The sequence below is a fragment of the Ursus arctos genome, unplaced genomic scaffold (genome assembly GCF_023065955.2).
Source record: "Ursus arctos isolate Adak ecotype North America unplaced genomic scaffold, UrsArc2.0 scaffold_18, whole genome shotgun sequence".
Classification (NCBI taxonomy): Eukaryota; Metazoa; Chordata; class Mammalia; order Carnivora; family Ursidae; genus Ursus; species Ursus arctos.
Genome location: NW_026622852.1, coordinates 59,490,644 through 59,510,590, shown reverse-complemented (window position 1 = coordinate 59,510,590; position 19,947 = coordinate 59,490,644). Strand labels below are relative to the sequence as shown.

The 19,947-nt window shown below is 64.4% G+C and overlaps 1 protein-coding gene across 1 annotated transcript in view; it reads left to right on the top strand.

The window, feature by feature from the left end:
• The first annotated feature begins 13,387 nt into the window (after positions 1 to 13,387).
• Positions 13,388 to 19,947, top strand: part of CCDC187 (coiled-coil domain containing 187) — a 36,070-nt gene continuing 29,510 nt past the window's right edge. Inside the window, exons 1-3 of the mRNA XM_057313379.1 lie at positions 13,388 to 13,569; positions 13,934 to 14,664; positions 17,054 to 17,149. Of these exons, the coding sequence (XP_057169362.1) occupies positions 13,388 to 13,569; positions 13,934 to 14,664; positions 17,054 to 17,149 (1,009 nt within the window). The remainder of the gene's footprint in view (positions 13,570 to 13,933; positions 14,665 to 17,053; positions 17,150 to 19,947) is intronic.

Below are 19,947 nucleotides of genomic sequence, written 5' to 3'. Positions count from 1 at the left end.
CATGTCTGGGGGGCAGCCCCCCTTGAGAGCCCACACGTGGCATTTGGAGGGCCCAGGCTTTGCTGTCGGCGCGTCAGCATCAGCACCACCTTCACCCGAGGGCACCTGCCACGCGCCTGCCCTTCACCGCTCAGCTTTCCTGGCACCCGCCTCGTCGGCACGCCTCTCCTGTTGTACAGGGAAGCACACAGAGCCGTGCCGTCCCAGGTCTCCACACCGGGCTGCAGGGGAGCTGACGTCAAGCCCCGGTTTCCTGCCTTGCCCCTTTCTGGATCTGCCCCCGGACCTGCCCCCTGGACACGCCTGGTGGGAGATGACAGTGGATGGTTGCAGGGTTCTTTCTGAGCCTCTGGGAGTAGGGAGACCTGGTGGGCTCTCCAAGCTCCCCATGGGCCCAGGATGAAGGCCAGGCTGGAGGAAGGCGTCCAGGCTGCCCACAGCCATCCTAGGCAGAACGGATGGGCACACAGCCTTCAGCAGGGTGTGCCACCACCGAGGCCCCCCGGGTGTGTTCTTAGGCGGGGGGTAGATGGGGATGTCCCAGTGGCCGGCACGGCTGCTCCTAGCCTGCGGCCTCCCAGACCTGCCTTCCTTCGCGCCCGTCTCTGCGGCAAGGCTGCTCCTGCATGGCCCAGGGGGGGCTGGGAGCACGGCCAGAGCTGCTGGCAGGGCAGCCAAGCCCAACGCGGGACCCGAAGGCTCCTGGCCATCCTCTGCCATGGATTCCCAACTGGAGAGGGCAAGGTAGACAAGGAGAAGAGAGAGCGAAAGAGGGAGACACACACACACACACACACACACACACACGTGCCCGTGCACACACGCGCTTAAGTAAGACCACTCAGGTCTACTGTGTCCCGATGATCTCATTACCCTGAGAAGGAGCTTACTCTCCTATGTGGATGCCGGGCGAGTGCCCTCCCCCATGGCCCCCGAGGCCCCCATGGGTCACCCCGTGGCCGTTTCCTCTCTCCTCAGGCCCCTCCTAAGTCCTCGGAGAGTAGGGTCCGCTGGGCAGGTGGGTGGGTCCTCAGGCAGGAGCCCTGGGGAGCCAGCAGGAAACGGGCTGCCCGCCCACGGGGCTGAGTACCTCCCCAGGAGACCGCGTGCCCAGGAAATAGCTGGAGGTCCGAGGGAGGCCATGCACCACCCACGGCTTCCACAACACCTGGCCACCTGGCATTCCTGTGGCCCCGGCTGGCAGCTGCTGGCTGCTCACACCCCCGGAGCCGCGTGAGGCAGGACTCACGGGCTTGCCTGTGGCAGGTGGGTCTGTGCGGGCTCAGCCTCGCTTCAGTGACAGAAACCCTGCCCCTGCCCCTGCCTCTCTGCGCCCATGCCCCGGCCCGGCAGAGGGTGACAGAGAGAGATAGGGAGACACAGAGACACAGGACAGAGAGATGGAGAGTGAGGGAGGCCTGATGCTTACAGGGGGGAGTCTGGGGCTCCGGGTTCCCGCACTGGTGTGTGTGGGGAGGGGGAGTCTAAACAGGGGCCTAAACCGGACAGAATGAGGAAAGCAAACCTCCTGCCCCAAACCGATCTGAGGAAGCCCCCGAGGGCAAGCAGAAGAGGCAGTGGATTTTTCCCTTTTAGGGGTTCTTTGCCCACAGCTCCCCATTCCAGGAGTGCCACCGGGGTTAAAAGCCACCCCCAGCCCTTCCGCCCCGAGACCTTGGCCAAGCTCCCTGACTCTCTGGCACTTATCCCGGGGCCGTGGGGATGGTGAGCGTGGGAGGACAGCGAGTGAGGTGCTGTGAGCGCCCACCGAACACGCGATGGGGTGGGGCCCTCTGTGCTGTCTCCTGGAACCACCGTACAAACGAGCACACCCTGGGCGGCTTGGGAGGAGAACGTCCTTCTCTCCCAGTTCTGGGGGCCGACAGAACCAAGCTGTCTCGGGGCCTCCCTTCCTCTGGCCCATCCCAGTGCTGGGGCTCCAGGCACCCCTCCACCTCCTATCCGTCCTCAACAGCCCTGTCCCCTTCTCTGGACGGACTGGCCATTGGAGGCAGTGCCCCCGGCCCCAGGATGGTCTCACTTAATTACACCTGCAAAGACCTTTTTTTCCAAAGTGGGTCACATTTACACCAGCTGGGTGTCTTTTGGGGATCCCAGCTACACTCACTTCCCTGTGGTTACTTAGAATGGTTGCTACACGACTCGGGTCATGTAGTTTTGTGGCCTTACTGCCACGTGACATCATCTCACGAGCACTACCCAGGCGTCACAGAGAGGTTTGCACAGACACGACTGGGGTGGGGCCGCGTGACATTCGTCCTGGATGTGCTGCTGCTCCTTGACCAGGCCCTCGCTGGTGGACACTCTGCTGCTCCCTTGTTCCCCTCTTGTCCCACGGAAGCAGAGCCCCTGGGCTCCCCGGGGGAGGGAGCTGCTGGTTTCCTGCGGCTCTTGAACAAAGCGGCCACGCAAATGTTCCTGGGTCGGTGAGAAAGCATCTGTCAGCGGGGACCCTGCCTGTCTAGAATGCAGGGACAGCATGGAGCTTGGGAGGCTGCAGGCCCGTGCCCTTGTCGCCCCCAGAGCAGGGGACAAGCCAGGAAGCAGGCCCAGGCTCAGCTCAGCTACTCACAAGCCCTTCCCTGGGTCTCTCTCCTCCTCAGACGGAAGGCTGGAGAATAAAGCACGGCCAGGGAAGCCCTTGGCACGGGCCTAGAACACATCACACGCTCTGCAAGGGACAGCTGTCACCGGGAAACGTGCCCCTGCACCTTCCGTCCCATGCCCTGGCCTGACCCCTACTGCCCGGCCCGGAGGTCGGGGCAGATGCAGGGCCCACCTCGGCACAGACCTTGTGTGTGGGGCCCATGAGCTAGTTTGCCTGCTTCTCTGGCCCAGGTGGTCCATCTGGCAGCAAGACCAGAGGGGGCCTGGGTGTCTCTGAGGCCACCAGACTGAGGGACTGGGCCGGCCTGCTAGCTGGGGACCTGAAGTGGCTGGAATGGAGGAATCCCCAGGGCCCTGGGCCCTGCAGGAGGGGCCTCCAACCTGAGTACCCACCTCCCCTTCCCTGCCCTTCCTCACTCCCCCAGCCTTGGCCCTCGAGTGCTGGGTGCCCACCACCTGGGTGGCACCTGCCACATCTGGGGTGTGGTCATAGAACCAGGAGGAAGCCTGGTCCCGTGGGACCCCCTCGCCCCTGCGGGAGCCCCCCACACACACTTGCACCGGCCTCTGTGGAAGCCAGGCTCCCTGAAGGCCCCACCTACTGCCAGGTGTCAAGGAAGAAGGACCCCAGTTTCTGCCCTTCCTCTGCTCTCACACGCGGTCACCCCCACCTACACCTTGGGCGGCCAGGCAGGCTGGAGGGGCGTGTTCCAGCGGCACGGGGTAGGTGGGGAGAACAGAGGGGTGCTCAGGGGGCCCGTGGCCACTACACAGTGAGGATGGGGGCCCAGGGAAGGCAGCGGGCAGGATGCCATGGGAGGTTCGCCTGGCACCAGGAAGCAGGGTGGGAAGCTATGGGGGGCATAGGACTTGGGGCCGAGCAAGGAGGCAGCCAGCTCTCCGGGGCACGGTGGACCAAGCACCGAGCGCCCCTTCTCTGTGCCGGGAAGACCTGGCCCGGACTTGGCCACAGGTCGCCAGGACAGCAGCCAAGAGGAGCTGCCTGCCTCAGTGTGGTCCCCCTGCAATGTCTGGCCGTCTGTCCAGCTGCAGAGAGGAAGCCCAAGGAAAGCAGGAGAGGGGGACCACACCTCCTGCCGGCCCCCACCTGACCCTCACCCTCGCCCACATGGGGTCTGTTCCCTGAGCCTCTGCCCAGTGGTTCCCAGCCCAGGCAGCTACGGTTGCCATGGAAACCCTGCATCCTCAGGGCCTCTTCTCCCACGGGTTCTGCCGGAAGCTCAGCCAGGCTGCCTCCTCTCCAGCCCTCTGTGGCCTCAGGGTGGGGTTCTTTTCATAGCTTGATTCTTCCCCGTTGCCCTGGGAAAGGACAGTGGGTCCTTTTCCTAATTTCCAAATCATGCAGCCGAACCTGTGGGAGAGGGAGGGGTGCGGAGAAGCCGGGCCCCCGGGGTCCTGTGCATGGTTTTCAGGTTCCCCTTGGTGTGGGGCCCCTGCATCTGTGGCCCTACTCCATCCAGGGGCAATGATTGAAGCACACGGTGGGGGGCGGGGGGCAGCCCCTTAGCATAGCACAGCAGACATCCACTAGAGGCCCTAGGGACTCCCCAGTCCCAAAGCATCTGGAATCCTACCACTCTGGTCCTCCAAACTGCAAACCCCCCGAGATGGGAACATGGACATTTCCTGAAAGAATGTCTGTCCCGGAGCAAGCGAGAAGGGAAGCAGAAGGAAGGAAGGAGAGACAGGTCCTCGGCCTCCCTCCGCAGACACACAACCCCAGGCTCCCAGGGTCCCTCCTTCTCCCTGCAGGACTGGTCAGAGCTCAGAGCCAGGCCGATTGGGAAATTAGGGAGAGGACCCACTGGGGACAAACCAACCACACACATCTACTTTTGATCCCCTTGGAAGCCCCAGTGAGATGACAGTAATGAGTTTCTTTGTTAAGTTATAAGCTCGTAAAAACCCAGAAGATAGGGGCGCCTGGGTGGCACAGCGGTTAAGCGTCTGCCTTCGGCTCAGGGCGTGATCCCGGCGTTATGGGATCGAGCCCCACATCAGGCTCTTCTGCTGTGAGCCTGCTTCTTCCTCTCCCACTCCCCCTGCTTGTGTTCCCTCTCTCGCTGGCTGTCTCTATCTCTGTCGAATAAATAAATAAAATCTTAAAAAAAAAAAACAACCCAGAAGACAGGAGAGGGGAGGGAAGCAGCTGGGGGCTGGGCCTCAGGTGTCATGGAGAAGGGGGGGCTGGATTCCGGAGGTGACCGCCCACAGCTGGAGGTCTGGACCGAGGGCTCCCACCCTGCGGAGGCAGAGAGCCAGGGAGTGGGGGTGCTTACAGAGCCCCCTCCTTCCACCTCCACCCCCAAGCAGGAGAATGGAGGGGTCTTCTCAGGGTCTGGCCGGCCCCAAAGTTTTCGAGTGCACAGCCCGCCCGTCCCTCAGAGTGACCGGTTTGATCTTGGCCCCACCTGTTGCAGGTCGTGTTCTCCGGACCCGGAGGCCAAGGCCGAGCTGGGGGGCAGGACGCACATCAGGGGTCCGCACCTGTCGGATGGCAGGGAAGACTGCCGCGTGGCCAGGCCTGCAGGGCCCTGGTGGAGGGAGACCTCGATCCCATCCCTCTGTCCCCAGGCCCAGCTGTCCTTCCTACTGGGGACGCAGCCCCATGAGGAGATCCTGGGCGAGGCGCCCTGCCCTCGCGGGGTCTGGCCCCACAGACTCTTCGGCTGTGCTCTCCCTTGCGGTGGCAGAGTGTCCACAGCGGGGACCCCCCACCCGCTCTGATGAAGTGGGGCCAGTGTCACGGGGACCCCACACTGAAGGGTCAGACGATCCTGTAACGCCAGGGCGTGGTGCTGGCTGAGGCCCCCGACCTGTGGGCAGGCCCCACTGCCCTTCCAGAACAAGGAAGCTGAGGAGAGGGGCCCGGAGCAAGGGGACCCTGGAGGCCCTGGTGTCCAAGCTCAGGGGCTCGGTGCCACCCCAGGTGTGGGCAGCCTGGGCATTTGGAGGTGGGGGAGGCTGGACCGACCTCGGTCCCTAAGAGCTCATAGCACTGGGCCCACACTGGCCTCCCTCTGCCAACGTGGCCACGGCCCATCAGGCCAGCACTGAGGCAGCCGGTGACCCCAGCTGTCAGGGAGGGGCCGTGTCTTAGCGGCTTCGTGTTGCTTCTCGGCGGGTGCTCTCTGGTGGGCAGGAAATTGAGGGAGAGGGAGACTTTCGCACGTTGTACCCACGGCATGGGCCTCCGCCCAGATTTCCTTTCCTGCATGGTTCACTCCTTTCCTTTTTAGGGTCATGTCCCCACCCAAGGCCACCCATTACTGCCCTCCCGGCCGACTCTGTTCCACACAAACGGGGACCAGGTGCAAAGCTCTCCACCGGGAGACCATCCTGTCTGAACGGCCTTTGGCCCTGTCCCCTCCCAGAAGGAGAGTGACATGCCGCCAGTACCAGCTTCTGCCTGACACCCAGCGGCCCACCCAGCGACCAAGCTCGGCACACCTTCCCCCTTCGGTTGCCTGGCCGTGCCAGCTCCCCTCTGCAGCCAGGGGCCAGGCTGCGGGCTGTGCGTCGCGGCAGGGGGGCCCTGGGGCCCAGGCCCAAGCACGAGCCTGCCTGAGCCTCTTCCGTCTCACGTGGGCCGCGTGGGGCCACTGGGCCTCGTGCCTGGGTGGCCTGGCCAGACTCAGCTCGCGATGGCCGTGCTCAGCGTCAGGCCCGGCACTGGGCTCGGGGCCAGCTGCACACGAGGACTTCTATTTCAGAAGAATCTTTGTCAGCTCGGCCGTGTGACAAAACTCGGCCTCCTCAGGCCAGGTAGGCGTCCCCTGTTCTCCGACATCAACGGACGAAGTCAGCCTGTGCGTGTGCCCATGCTGGTACCCACCGCCCAGCTCTGGGGGCCAGATATCTCTGGCCCAGCCAGAGTGCAGAACTTGGTCGGGACGGCGGGGACGTACCCCGGCTGACCCTCGGGCCCCGGGATGCAGCTGCCTCCAGCACGGTCTTGCTTAGAGGCCCAGCTCTGGGCCAAGGCAGCCTTGCCAAGTGCCTGGATTTTTTAGGACAGTGCCCAGCAACTCCCCAGGGCCAAGGGGCTGCTGTCCTCATTCTGCTCCCGGGGGGCAGGTGTACCCCTGAGTATCTAAGAGACCAGGCTTCTCTGAGTTTCTCTGCCCCCAAACCCAAATTTCCTAAACACCAAGAGGAATCTTTTGGCAAGAGACTTTTACTAGAGTTTTTTGGGAGGGAATGACCTAGCTTCTGGGGGTAGGGGGTGGTAGGGACAGCAAGGGTCGGGGGACCACCATGGGGGGCTGGCTCCCTGGCCATGGCAGACAGAAGGCACCACGTCAGCTGCACGGGGGTGGGGGGGGGGCCTGGTTTCCATCTGGCAGGCTGCCTGCCCCCGGGACTCCCAGGCTCCCCAGGCCCCTGCAGGTGCGAGCTGGGAGCCGGGCAGGGGTGTGGGCAGCACAGCCTTCGCCACGCTGACCTGCACCTGCAGCTGAAAACCTCACGTAAGGACCGTGGGTGCGGGCACAGATCTCAGCCAAACAACCAAACCCCAGGACCCACACCCAGGTCCAGGCACAGAACACACTGCCGGGTCCCCTGAGACTGTCCTGTCCCCCCGCTGCCAAGGTGAGCACCCTGGGGGCCTCCCTGAGCCACACCAACTCCAAGGAGGCAGGAGACACTCGGGTTTTGAGTTTGGTAACTGACTTCCCGGCGGCTCTGCAGCCTGCCTCCTCCCGCTATCCCCTGCTGGGCACCTCCCCACTGTCTCGAAGCCGGGAAGGGTCTCAGGCGTCCTCCTGACTCTGTGCTTCTGAAGGGCCAGGTGGCCCTGTCTGCCCCCAGGCCCCCTGGCTCCTAGCTGCCAGATGGCACTGCCAGAGCCCTGGGTGGCTGCTGGAGGTCCCTGGGGGGCAGAAAGGGGAAGAGAGCAGGGGTGGAGGGCTGACGGGGAGCGGCTCTGGACTGCACTGGAGATCCCCCCTCCCTGCCAGTGCGTACCTGCCTCCTGCCCTGCCCCCACCGCCATGGGGCCCCGTGGGGTCGAGCACCCCAGGTGTGTGTCCCCTGCCCAAGTGGGCTGGATGTGCAGGTGAGGCCCCGCGCCCCGCCCACCCCCAGGTTCCCGGAAGGCAGCCTGGAGGAGGAGCCTACGTGGATGGACGCCTGGGTTTCTCTGGCAACATCAGGGCGGGTCTCCCAGGCTCCTGCCCGACCTCCGTGCACCTGGAGGTGTGGGTGTCCCGGGCCTTGGAGCCACAGCCGCTGCCTGGCACCCTCCCCACAGACAGAGAGGCCTGGGGCCTGCCAGCCGGTGAGTACCCTGGGGGGCCCTACGTGAGCCCCGCCTGGCCTGCCCTGGGCCCTTGGGGGAAGGGAATGTGGAGGCACAGACAGACTGGGAACCAATAGCCTTTACTCCTCCACGGACGTGGCTGAGGACAGGGTAGCCGTCCTTCTCTGTCCTGCCTTCCTGAGGAGGGGTCTTCCCGTCTGGGGGCTCCCTCTGAGGACTTGGGGGCTCCTCGGGGGCAAAGCCAGGCTGCCCCTGGGGCCGCGCTGCGTCCGGGCTCCGGTGCTGCTGAAAGGCCAGCACCAGACTCTTCCCTGGTGAACTGTCCCTGTTTCCCCATGTGTACGGGGAGGGGTAAATACTCTCCCAGCCCCCGGATGGGCTGGTGGCTGGTCCTGCATTGGGCTGCACCCGGCAAGGCCGTCATCGGACAGCAAGGCCGGCTCAGCAGGATGCTGTCTAGCTAACTCCCTGGGCAAAGGGCCCCTGAGGCCCTCCGTCCTGCTGGAAGGCTCCCATCGTGGAGTGAGTTACAGGTTGAGGCAGCGGTAGAGGGAGGCCCATGGCCCCCAGGTGACTGTTCTGAGCCATTTGAAGGTGGTTTTGTCCCTGGGGGTGTCTGTGTCCACAGGCTCCTTTCTCAGAGTCCCCCATCTGCTCTGCTTGCTCCCGGTTTGGAGGAGGGGGTGCCGAGGGCAGGTCTCTGCTCTGTGCTGTGTGACTGTGGGCAAGGTGACAACACCTTCCTCGCGGGCTTGGGGAGGAGCTCCGGGTCGCCTGGGAAACGCCTTGGGTGCAGGGACTGGCCCCTGGCAGGGCACCCCAAGCTGTGGCCATCTCAGGGGCCGTCGGTCTCCACAAGTGACCCAGCGAGCCTGAGGATGGGCGTGTGGGGCGGGGTAGGGGTCAGGGAGGGGGCGGGGCCTGCGAACGGGCAGAGCTCCCTGCTGACCTCTCTGTGGGCGTGGCCGTGAGCCCCTCTTAGCAAAAGTGGATCCGTGGCTCCAGGTCCCCTGGGCAGGGGTTTCATGGACGGCGGTGCCATGGGTCTCGGTCGTATAGCCGAGGAGTTTGCTGGAGCCGAGAGACCGTGGGGGTGCGGGCAGCCTTCATTCCATTTCTTTCGCGCGTGGCCCCCTCTGCCCTCAGAGCCTGCTGCTCAAGGCGGGTCCGCGGTGTTTATCTCTGCCGCACCTCGCCCACCAGTGCTGCCATCTGGCGTCCCTGATGGCACCGTCCTCCCAACGGCCAACTGTCTTCCCAAATCGCTGGCCCCGTGTCACCTTGTCCCCGCCCCCGCATCTGCCACCCTGGGCGCCCGACCGGCTGCGAGGAGTCCATTAGCCTCTGGGGAACGGCTGGTGGAGACACTGTGGCTGTTGGGGAGGAGTGGGGAGTAGAGGCTGGGGGACACTCCCTCACAAGGCCTGCGGCAGCCCAGTGCAGCCCACCCTGCTTGCCCCGCTCTGCAGACCCCGGGCGGTGTGCACACGTGTGCACGCGTGTTGTGTGTCTGTGTCCACATGTACCAGAGGGGACATATGTGCTTTTGTGCGGCAGGGCCCAGTATGACAGACACTCTTGTCACCTGCATATCATTTCTCCAGAAACGACCCGAGCCTGGCTCGGCCTCCCAAGTGCTTCCTCTTGGACCTCCAAGGCCCTGCACCCCGCCCTCTGCGGGCCCTGCACTCAGCAGCTTGCGGGCAGGGCGAGCTGCGGCTGGAGGCTCTAGTCTGGGAACAGGGCCAGCGGGGTGCGACTGTGGGGACCACCGAACACCCAGGCCTGGGTCCGAGCTGGTGGCTGTAGGCTGCCACGACCACGCCCAGGCCCATGCCAACCTCGGTGCTTGGCAAGCTCTCTGTGATCTCAAACCCTGGGGCCCAGGGCCTGTGGGTGTGGCGGGCCTTTCTCCACGGTCCACTGACTTTGTCCCCAAGCCTGCTGGGTCTGCTTGGGGCTTGCTGCCCTGGGGACGAGCCAGTGAGAAGCTGCAGCCAGCTCCCGGAGGAAGGCCCCCTGCCCCGCTCAGCCCGCCCCACCTCTCCAGCCAGCCCAGGCTGCGGGAGCAGCCCAGCAGTGCCTGGACTGGAACAGTGGTGTGGACTGCACCGTGCAATGGGCTGTGGGCGCTGTGGGTGGGCCACCCCCACTCCGGGGCAAGCGCGGAAGCCCTGGTGAGTTGCCAGTGTCGGACTGCACTGTGCCGAGGCCTCACGGAACAGGGCGGTGGCAGGGACCTGGGCTGGCCGTCTAGGCTCCAGGGTGGGCTGGGGGAGGGCAGAGGCGCACTGGCTTTCTTTCCGCAGGCTGCTCCCCCCAAGGTGAGCACTCTGTGTTCCCTGTGTCTCTGACCCTCAAAAGAAAAAACCTTACCCGGTGGGGGCCAGTGCTCTGCCCACCTCCCTGATGAGCGAGCCACTGGCCTGAGGTCAGCAACGGGCCCCTGGGACGTTGAGGGGCCAGGTTGGGGGACGTGCGGAGGCTTCTTTGCTCTCCACAGTAAGCCTGAGGCCAGGAAGCCCACCCTTGTGACCCTCCCGACCCCGTCGCTTCTGACCCTGCTGGGACCCTGGGCCATAGGACCGCTGAAGGGGAGATGAAATCACACAGGGCCCTGCCATGCCGGAGGCTCTTGCAGGGTGACCCCCACCCCCCGGCCCCAGTCCCCCGTGGCGGGGGCAGAGGAGAGGGCACCAGGACACAGCGGGGTGGCATTGGTAGGTCGTGAGCCAGGGAGGTGGTCAGGAAGGGTGTGCATACCGCAGCCGGGGGGAGCCTCCAATTGGGCCTACCTCTCTGCTCAGAGTTAGCAGGGATGCGGGGGCCTGACCCGCGTGGGGGTGCCCCCACCCCAGGCTGTTGCCGCTGGCACCCACCCTGCTGCTTGTGGCCCCAGCGGTGGCCCAGCTCCCAGAGCTGTGGTTGGCCCAGCAGGTGCCAGAGAGCCAGGGCTGGGCGTGCCGCTGCCGGCGTGTCCACTGAGGATCCTGTGCAGGAAGAGGCCTCAGGGGGCTAGCACGTCCCCGACTGGGAGCTGGTCTGGAAGGGGGCTGGTATAGCAGGCCTGCGGGGCGCGGCCGGCGGAGCGGAAGGAGAGGGAGGGGGCTCTGGGCTTGTCAGGGCTCATGGGGCCGCCGCGATGCTGGCTTCTTTACACGGACACACACTCCCATTTGGTGATTTTGCTTTTATCGACTGTGGAGTGTGGCCGCCGGCTGCTCGGCCGTGTTATGACGCAGCTCCTTCCCGTAGAGCGCGACAGCTTCGGACCCACCGTTCTCTGGCTCATGGGAGCCCGGGGCCACCTGCCGACCTCCAGGACGGATGTGGGCACTTGGCTCTGGCCACCACGGCTCAGGATGACCCTCTCCCTCTGCCCTTGAGAAAGTCAGCTGGACGCTGGGGAGAATGCCCCCCAGGACCTCAGCTGATGGGGGCCCCGGGCCTGGTGGGGGTGCAGCCCTTCGGTGGAGGCCCTGGGGCCGCAGTGACCGTGGGGTCCTTCAGTAGAGGCTTGGGGGGGGTTCTGCTCCAGCATGGGGAGACTCTCTGTGAATGGAGGCTGTCTCTGGGGGTCTCCTTGGTTGTCCAGACTCTAAGGGCACTGTGGGGGACACCGTGGTCACCCCCCCGGTGATGTCCCCTGAACTTGCGAGCTCCCGTGTCACAGAAGCCACCTGCAGGCCCCTGTGTATCCCCAGCACGTTGCAGGAACACACGTGTGCCCCGCAGCTCTCCCGGAAAGTCCTGCTTTCCCAAACCCCTGGGAACGATCTTGACGTTGCAAACATGGTAAAGAAACACGGGGATGGGACCCACTGCATTTTGGCCTCACCAGGCGACGTCCCCACTGGAGTAGGCAAGCCGGGGCAGGGCGGGACTCCTGGCCAGGCCGATGGGGCAGAGCTGGACAGTGGCCTCGGTGCCACCGGCAGGGAGACCGAGCTGCAGACTGTGTCATCAGTCTAGGCTACCAGGTGTGGTCGAGGGCCCTGGGGCCAACGGCTGGATTTGGGGTCCTGCTGGCTCTGTGGTCTGAGACACACGAATTTTCCCCTCGTCTCAACTTCAGGACAGGCCAGTTGTTGGGGTAGAAGGGGCAACATCTCACATTCCAGGCAGGGTCTGTCCCTGGGGTGACTCCTCTCTCTTGCTGGAGGCTGAACGTGGGGCTGTGTCCACTGTGACCAGGGCCCCGTGTCCTGTCCTGGTAGCAGCCATCTCCAGGCATCCCTGGTTCCCCAGGACAGGCTCTTAGAATAAGCCTCAAGGAGGCTCCCATCCTGCCTGGGTCAGGAGGTCTTCTGCTGCAGAACCCCTTTCTCCAGGGCACCCTGAAAACAAAGTGTTCATAGCCAGCTCAGCCCTCGCACTGCTCGTGAATGTGGGCTGCCCTGCTTGGCGCCCTCCTGCTGGAGTGAACTCACCAGAAGCTCACAATACCCAGAGGCAGGGGCAGGGTGGGGTCTCTGGTCACCCAAGGTTACTCAGCTGGCTAGGGGGCGGAGCGGGGATTTGAACTAGCTCTCCTCCTCGGGGGACCATGCCAAGCTCAGAGCCAGCTGACCGCAGACTCCGCATCCTCCCTTCCACACTGCCCTGCCAGGGTCGGCCAGAAGGCGACAGGACGCCCACTGCAGGTGGACCAGGCTGGGGTGCGCCCCTGGGAGGGCAGGGCCAAGAAGCAGGCCTGGGGTTCCTGGGGCTCAGGAGCCTTCAGCTAGTGTGTCCGTGGGCCCAAGGGTGCCCTGAGCCTGGGACAGGGAGAGATGAGAAGCCAGGGCCCCCTTCCCCTGACCAACCCCGAGGGGCTGAAGGCCGCGGCCCCGGGTGGTGGTTCCCCGTGGTCGTGAGGCTGGACCACTGAACCTCTCGTCCTGCTGCTGGGGCCGTGGCCTGGGCTGGCTCCTCTCTCCCGCACCAGGGCCCCCAGGCTGACCCTGCCCGGGACTGAAGCTTGAGCCTGGGGTCAAGCCCCACCTCGGCCCCCAGCGCTGCATTGTGCCCCCTCTCTGGCTGAGCCCGCCCCCCGCCCTGGCCAGTCCACTCACCACATACACAGCTACCAGCTCCAGGGCCCTGGGAAGACGAGGATGGGCCTGCCCGTGGCCCCAGCAGGAGTCGAAGGCCTCGGCTCCGTCTCTGAGTGACTTGGGGCTATTATGCTGTCATAGGCCGCCCAGAATTCTCTCCCACCCTGCTGAAGCGCAGCTTGTTAGGACGGCCCCTCAGACCATTGCCAGCCCAGGACCCAGCAGCCCCCTATGCCCACCCAGTTTCCATGACTCTCCTGAGGGTGTCCATCGTGGGCCAGGGGACTGGGGTACATCCCGAGCAGGGATGGACACTGGGCTGTAGGCCAGTGGGCTGCCCCGTGAAAGCACAATCTGACCCCAGGCAGGTGGTGACTGAGGGCTCACTGGGCTCTGCCCTCCACCCGGTCCTGTGGCCATGTCGACCTTGGTCGCGGGGATGCCGCCCGCCGGCCCAGGAGACATGATCCAGGCCCCCCCCCAAAGAGAGCCAGAGGCACGGCCCCCTCTCGCTCTGGCTCCTGGGGCCCTGGGCAGACCCGCCACCCGGAGGGCTCGAGCCAAGCCAGGTAGCGTTCATGCTGACACCGACGTCTGTGCCGGCCCACTGGACCAGCCGGGGCCCTGTGAGGGACAGCCACCTTCCCCAGGAGGGGGGCCAGGCCAGCGTGCGGAGGGAGGACTTGGGGGCCAGTGCACCCCTGCTGCTTGCCTTCTCCAGAGCCTCAGTCTCCCCGTCTGTAAACTGGGCTGGTGGTGGTGCCTGCCTCAAAGCTCAAGGTGGCAACCCAAGGGCAGGTCACGGCACTGCCATGCCTGGGGGCGTTGTACTGGCCCCCGCACCTGTCTCGGTTGTGGGCATTCCGAGACAGGAGAGTGAGGGAGCAGGAGGGGTTCTGGGGGGGGCACACAGTCTGAGATGTTCTTCTGCTCAGTGCAGCCGGGTCTCCACACCTGACTCACGGGTCTGCTTCTCTGTCCCCAGGGAATCTGGGCTCCGTCTTCCTACGACTGACGATGATGCCATGGCTGCCCTGAGGTGGCCCAGGCCCTCCCAGCAGCCAGGTGACCTGTGGGGAGCACCCCACGTGGCCTGGTCCGACTACACCGAGCAGCCAGGCTCCCGGGGGAAGGCCCGCAGCCACCCCGCGCGGCCGGAAGGCGAAGAGGCCGAGGATGGGGACAGCTCGGTGTCATCAGGCCGCCTCTCTGGCTCCTCTGGTGGCCACGAGTCCTGCCCATCTCCCCCCGGGCCCTGGAAGGAGAGGCCCCCCCAGGTGCTGGGGCCCCGGCGGCGGCCCAGAGAGAGCAACCCGCGGCTGGAGCAGCTGCGGGACAAGATCCGGGCCCAGGCACAGTGGCAGGCCAGCTGCGCCTCCCTGGGCACCTCCACCCCGTCCAGCGCCTCGTGCCTCCACAGAGCCTCCAAGCCAGACCCCCGGAGGAAGGCCGGGAGGCTGACGACCGCCCCTCCAGCCCCGTGGGATGCGTTGAGACCTGGGCCCCCCGGCAGAGGTGCTGGGTTTGGAGGCTGTGGAGTCGCTGCCACATGGGAACCTTCTCCTGGAAGTTCTTCACAGACCCTGTCCGCACGACGCCCCTTTCACTCCTCTCCAGGCTTCGGCGCCCTGAGTGCGGCTCAGTGTGGAGTGCAAGACAAGGCAATCCCCGGCCAGGGGTGCGAGCCCTCCGGGGTCCCCCAGCACCCGGCCTCAGGTGAGGGGACGCACAGCTGGCCATCCTGGCAGCCCCCCTGGACTCTCAGGCGGCGGTCAGGCCAGATGGTTCTGGACCCTGCGGCTTCTCTCTTTCTTTGCGCGACTGGCTCTAGTATGATCCTCCTCGGATGACACTAGAGAGGGCCCCCCCCCCCCGAAAGGGCCAGGCACAGATGAGGACCCGGCCTGCCAGTCTCCAGAACATGACTTCCAAATCTCTGCTTCCCGCTCAGGGAAGGAATTCGGGCAGGCCCCGCAAGGCAGGCAGGGGCTCTCCTGCACAGAATGGGTGACGTCTTTCCTCCACGGTCACATACCAGCTGCAGGGGCTGGCTGAGCCCTCCCAGGGCCTGGGATGTGCTGAGGGCTCGGTTGTGCGCAGGCAGACTGCTTGCAGGTGGGAAGGGGCCGGGGCCAAGGGAAGGTTTTGGCTCCCTCCTTCACTCAACAGATAGGAGGTGTGAAGTTGGAGAGGCAGACAGGAGCCATGCTTGGAGGCCAGAGGGCGGTGTGTTTAAAGAGTCTGGATTGCACCACTGGACATGGGCCCTGGAAACTGCTTTGGAGGGCTTTAAGCAAGAAGCCCCAATGGGTCTGGGCTTGGGCAGGCTGGCTATTTGCAGGATGGGAGTGGGGAGGAGGGTGTTCTCTAGTCTAGAAAGGCAGCCTCATTACAGCAAGGTTTTGGAGGCCCCGGAGTGGGGCAGGGGGACAGACTCGGGAGCAGCAGTCAGGCTGCCCTGGGATGCCCAAGGCTGCTGGGGTCTTCGGCACAGGGGAACAGTATGGGGCCCGGGGGCAACAGTGGCACCGGGCAGGCCAGGGTGGGGTGGAGGTTGGTCAATATAGGATTTGGGACCCCCTGGGCGCCAGCCGCAGGTGCCTCTCCGTGCGCGTGTCCCGTCCCAGCTGGATGTGTGCACTGAGTGCAGATGCAGGCCGGGCCCAAGGGGCCTGCCGGTCAGAGCCGAGGGGGCAGCGTCCAGCTCTGGCCTGGCCGTGGGCTGCAGCAGCTCCCCGTGCCCCGGTGCCCAGGCAGGCTGTGACTCACGGCAATCACCCTGCCTTCTCCTCCTTCACCCACGGGGACCCGACGGCCTCAGCTCCCCAAGCACCCGCGCCCCACAGAGGCCACTGGGGCTCCACAGCCAAGGTCAGGACTGGCCGCTGCTCCCTTGGGCACTCAGCAGCATCCAGTGTCATCGGTCACCATTCTCGACTGTCATGTCTCATCCTCCCCACGTTAGAACCCTCTGGAAGCAGGCGTGGGGCAAGGCCTAGGTTTTTTGTTTTTCTTTTTAAGTTATGGCAAGAGACACATTACGTAAGATTTACTGTCTTCAGCACTATTAACTGCACAGTCCGGGGATGCCAGTCACACCGTGCTGCAGCCGTCCCCCGACCCGTTCCAGAACGCGGTCATCTTCCCAGACTGAGCTCCGTCCCATCACACATGGACCTGCCCCTTCCCCGGCCCCCGCCCCCCTCTCCCTGTCTGTGGCTCTGACACCTCTAGGGCCTCATGTCAGTGGATCCTACAGTGTTAGGGCTTTTCTGTGGGCTTGGGGGCCGGGGGCCCCTCCTGCCAGCAGGTTCTCGGCGATGAGGACGGAGGGACCAGCCTGAGCCTGGAGAGGCCTTTGGGCCAGGCTTTTCCCAAGCACCCCTGGCCCTGCTTACCCAGAACTGGCTGATTGGGTTCTTGGTGCCCCCCTAGACACAGCTGCACCCCAGCCATGGACAGAGACACTGGGCCTGAACAGCACAGGGAAATGTGGCCACACTGGCCCTCAGGAGGCCGGCCCCCTCCTGCTGGCCCCTCCTGCTGGCCACTGCGCTGCTGGCCACTGCGCTTGCCACGGGACTTGGACAACCTCCACCCCCTTGGGGTCTCCATGTCCCCTCCTGTCCAGCCAGCTGGACCCCACCATGCAAAACCCCTGTGGCCCTAGCTCTCATCCCCCCTCCCCCTGCTGAGTCCCTGTCCAGCCTGGCTGGCCGCCACTCCGTGACAGCCCCTTCAGTAAACACAAGGGCTACAGGTCAGCCTGAGATGGGCAGGGGAGACCCCGCTGGGAGGCCGTTCCGTCCTCAGGGACTCATGGCCCCAGGCACTCTGGAATTTGTGACCAGTCGGGGCCCCGTGTGGGAGGGTGTAGAGGGCCCAGGCCTGCGGGGGAAGCTCCCCCAGGGTGGCCCCATATAGACCCCCGAGAGGGACGAACAGTAAGGGTATCCCTCTGGCCCTGCGCTCGGCCGCCCACTCCGGCACAGGCCCAGGAGCAGGGAGGACAGACACGCTGCTCTGTAGGAATCCAGGTGCACGAGCGTGGCTGTCCCCGTGAATGTCACTGCTCACCTTCCCTTCTTCTCTCCTCTCCCTGAAGTTCCACGGGAGAAAGCCAAAAGGATGAAAAGTAGTCCTTGCAAAAGGGAGAAGACCCCCAGATCACCCTTCCCCAGAAGAGCCGCCAAAGACAAAGGTAAGGTCTGCCCATCTGGGGCTGTGACACGACCTGGGGGTAAAGGTCTGTGAGCCGGCTCCCCAGGCGGGCACATGGCTTTCTGGAGCACGGATTCTGGTGAGGGGATAGCTGGCTGCCGGCGGAGGCCAGGCTGCTGTGGCCCAGGGACCTGGGATCGGCAGGGGCCGGGCGGTGTGGGGGTCCGCCGTGCGCGGAGGAGGGGCAGTGCTGGCGTCACAGCTTGGGGAACCGCAGACCGTGGCCGTCACCACGGTGCCAAGGGGTCCCCGCCCAGGCAGGGGCCACCCGCTGTGACGGAGTGAAAGCCCACAGAAGCCCTGAGCGGTGGGCTGACCTTGCGATGCCCCCAGACGGCGAAAGTCTCTAAGTGCACAGCCGCTCGCTCCCCGTGGCTTCACACACATTTATATTCTGCACTCGCGTGCGCGGAGACGCACCGGTGATGGTGGGCAGCTTCGAGGTGCCCGGTGGACAGATGTGTTGACTCCCCGTCGGCGGCATCCCTGGGGAGCCGCGCGCAGCGGCCTTCAGCAGCGGGGGGACGGTTTGGCGGAGGGAGTGCTTTCCCTGTCTGCCTGGTTTGGGATTTGGACTGCAGGCAGCAAGCCCAGAACACCTGCTTCACCGGAGCCCCTGGTGGCAGTCAAGGCCTTGCATTTTGTCCACAGTCTCCTGGCCCTATGGGGACTCGATAGTGTCACGCAGGGGTGCGTGTCAGCCAGCCACGTCCCAGGAGAGTCAGAGGAAGACATGGGGATGGTGGTGGGCCTGAGGTCCCGGAGGAATTCCTACTTTGGGCGTCTCTCCCCTCGGGCCTGGGCGGGGTGGCAGGGTGGCGGGGTCCAGCAGAGACCCAGCTGTCCGGCCGGGATAGGTTTGTGGCTGTGCCCTCACTGGATCCAGCAGTCCCCAGGAGGGCCCCGCACGGCGCGTGGGGAACGAGGGAGGCAGTGTTCCTCTGGGCGGTCAGTGTGGGCTGGCTGCACTCCCTGGACATCAGCTTGGCGACCCTCACGGCCCTCCTCCGGGGGGCCTGGTCCCATCCTGTAGATGGGGACGTTGAGGCTCACAGAGGCCCACGCGGGCGAGCCAGCCCCAGGTCTGTGCTGCTCACCCGAGAGAGCCCGGCACCGTGTGCTCTGTCCGTGCCCAGCACCCGTCTTTCTGCTCTGTGCCGTCAGACCCACCACCTCTGCTGGGGGCAGCGCCGGCTTGGACAGGATGCATGAGAGCCTCCGTCCTCCACGCTGGCTTCAGGGGCGCCTGAGGGAGGCAGGCAGCCGCGGGCCGCTGGGGCAGACACCTCTATTGGGCCGGGTGGGAGGCTACAGGAGAGGAGGGAAAACCCCCCGTCGAACCCGACACTGAGGGATGCTGGGAGCCATGGAGAAGGTTCCAGAAGGCCCACTGAAAAAGAACAAGATATCACAGTTTTCTGCATCATTGTCTCCTCCTACCCCTCAGCTTTTTGGTTTGCTTTATTTTAATGGCTCGCTTGACAAATGACCTGCTTTCTGCCTGACACTGGGTCAGAGGGCGTGCCACGGGCTGCATCCATCATCGTAACCAGCGTGTCACCCTGACGGGCTTGACCATTAGTTTCTGTCAGTGACCAAGTCGCAGCTGGGCTAAGGACAGATGAGGTTGGGGTCAGAGGTCAGAGCCACAGGACTTGGGAATTGGATGAATTAGGAATTTGCTGTAGTTAACAAAAAATTAAATCGCAATAGTTATAAAATATTCATCCATCCGGGCCGATGGAAAATGAAGCCCAATATTTAATTTCAGATTATAGCACCTCACTTTGCATTTTTTATCATAGATTAGGTCGGCCCTGGAACTCTGACAGGGCACTTGGGGACCTCATCCATTTCCGCAGATTAAAAGTCCTCTCGTAAAAAAATTAATTGCCATTAAACTGCTCCGCGGAAGAAAAAATGTGCCCATCAGGACCCATTTATTGACCCGGACCCCTCTGGCGGGCTAATGGGGGATGAGCGGCCAGTGATGGAGGGGCCTGTGGGGAGGGGCCTGGAGGGGCCTGGCCAGCAGGCAGCCCCATCGCCCAGGGCGGGGGTCCCTGCGTGGTATCCCCAGGGAGGGAGCCCTGGTGGCAATTCTGTGCAGTTTAGCAGCGTCGGGGGGCCAGGGCGGAGGAGCCTTGTGGGGAACCCAACCCCACTGGTGCTTTTCAAGACCCTGATGTGGCCAGCTGGGCAGTGCCGGCCTCAGCCCTGGCCTTTGACTCTGCCTGGAGTCGGCAGAATCCTGACCCCTCCGAGCCCAACCCCTGCAGTGAGAGTGGCCACTTTCTTGCGGTCCCGTGGGGCGGTGCTCACAGATGGGGAAACCAAGTAAAGTCACTCCCCCCCAAGGCCCATAACTAGTCATGGGCACAGCCAGAGTTAGACGGTTAACCTCTTGAGTCCCAGCGGCCTGGCATGGGACGGTGTGGCCTCCGGGGCCCTCGTTGGAGGGGTGTGGCTTGTGGAGGGGTGACCTTGGGGACAGGTCTTGGAGGGATGTGGCTTTACAAAGGGCAAGACTAGGGACGCCTGGGTGACTCAGTGGTTAAGCATCTGCCTTCAGCCCGGGTCACGGTTCTGGGGTCCTGGAATCAGGACCCACATTGGACTCCCTCCTCAATGGGGAGCCTGCTTCTCCCGCTTCTGCTCCCCCTGCTTGTGCTCTCTCTTGCTCTCTCTCTGTCAAATAAATAAATAAAATCTAAACAAACAAATAAATGGAAAACAAAGGGCAAGACTGCAGGGTGGTGTAGCCTTGGGTCATGTCCC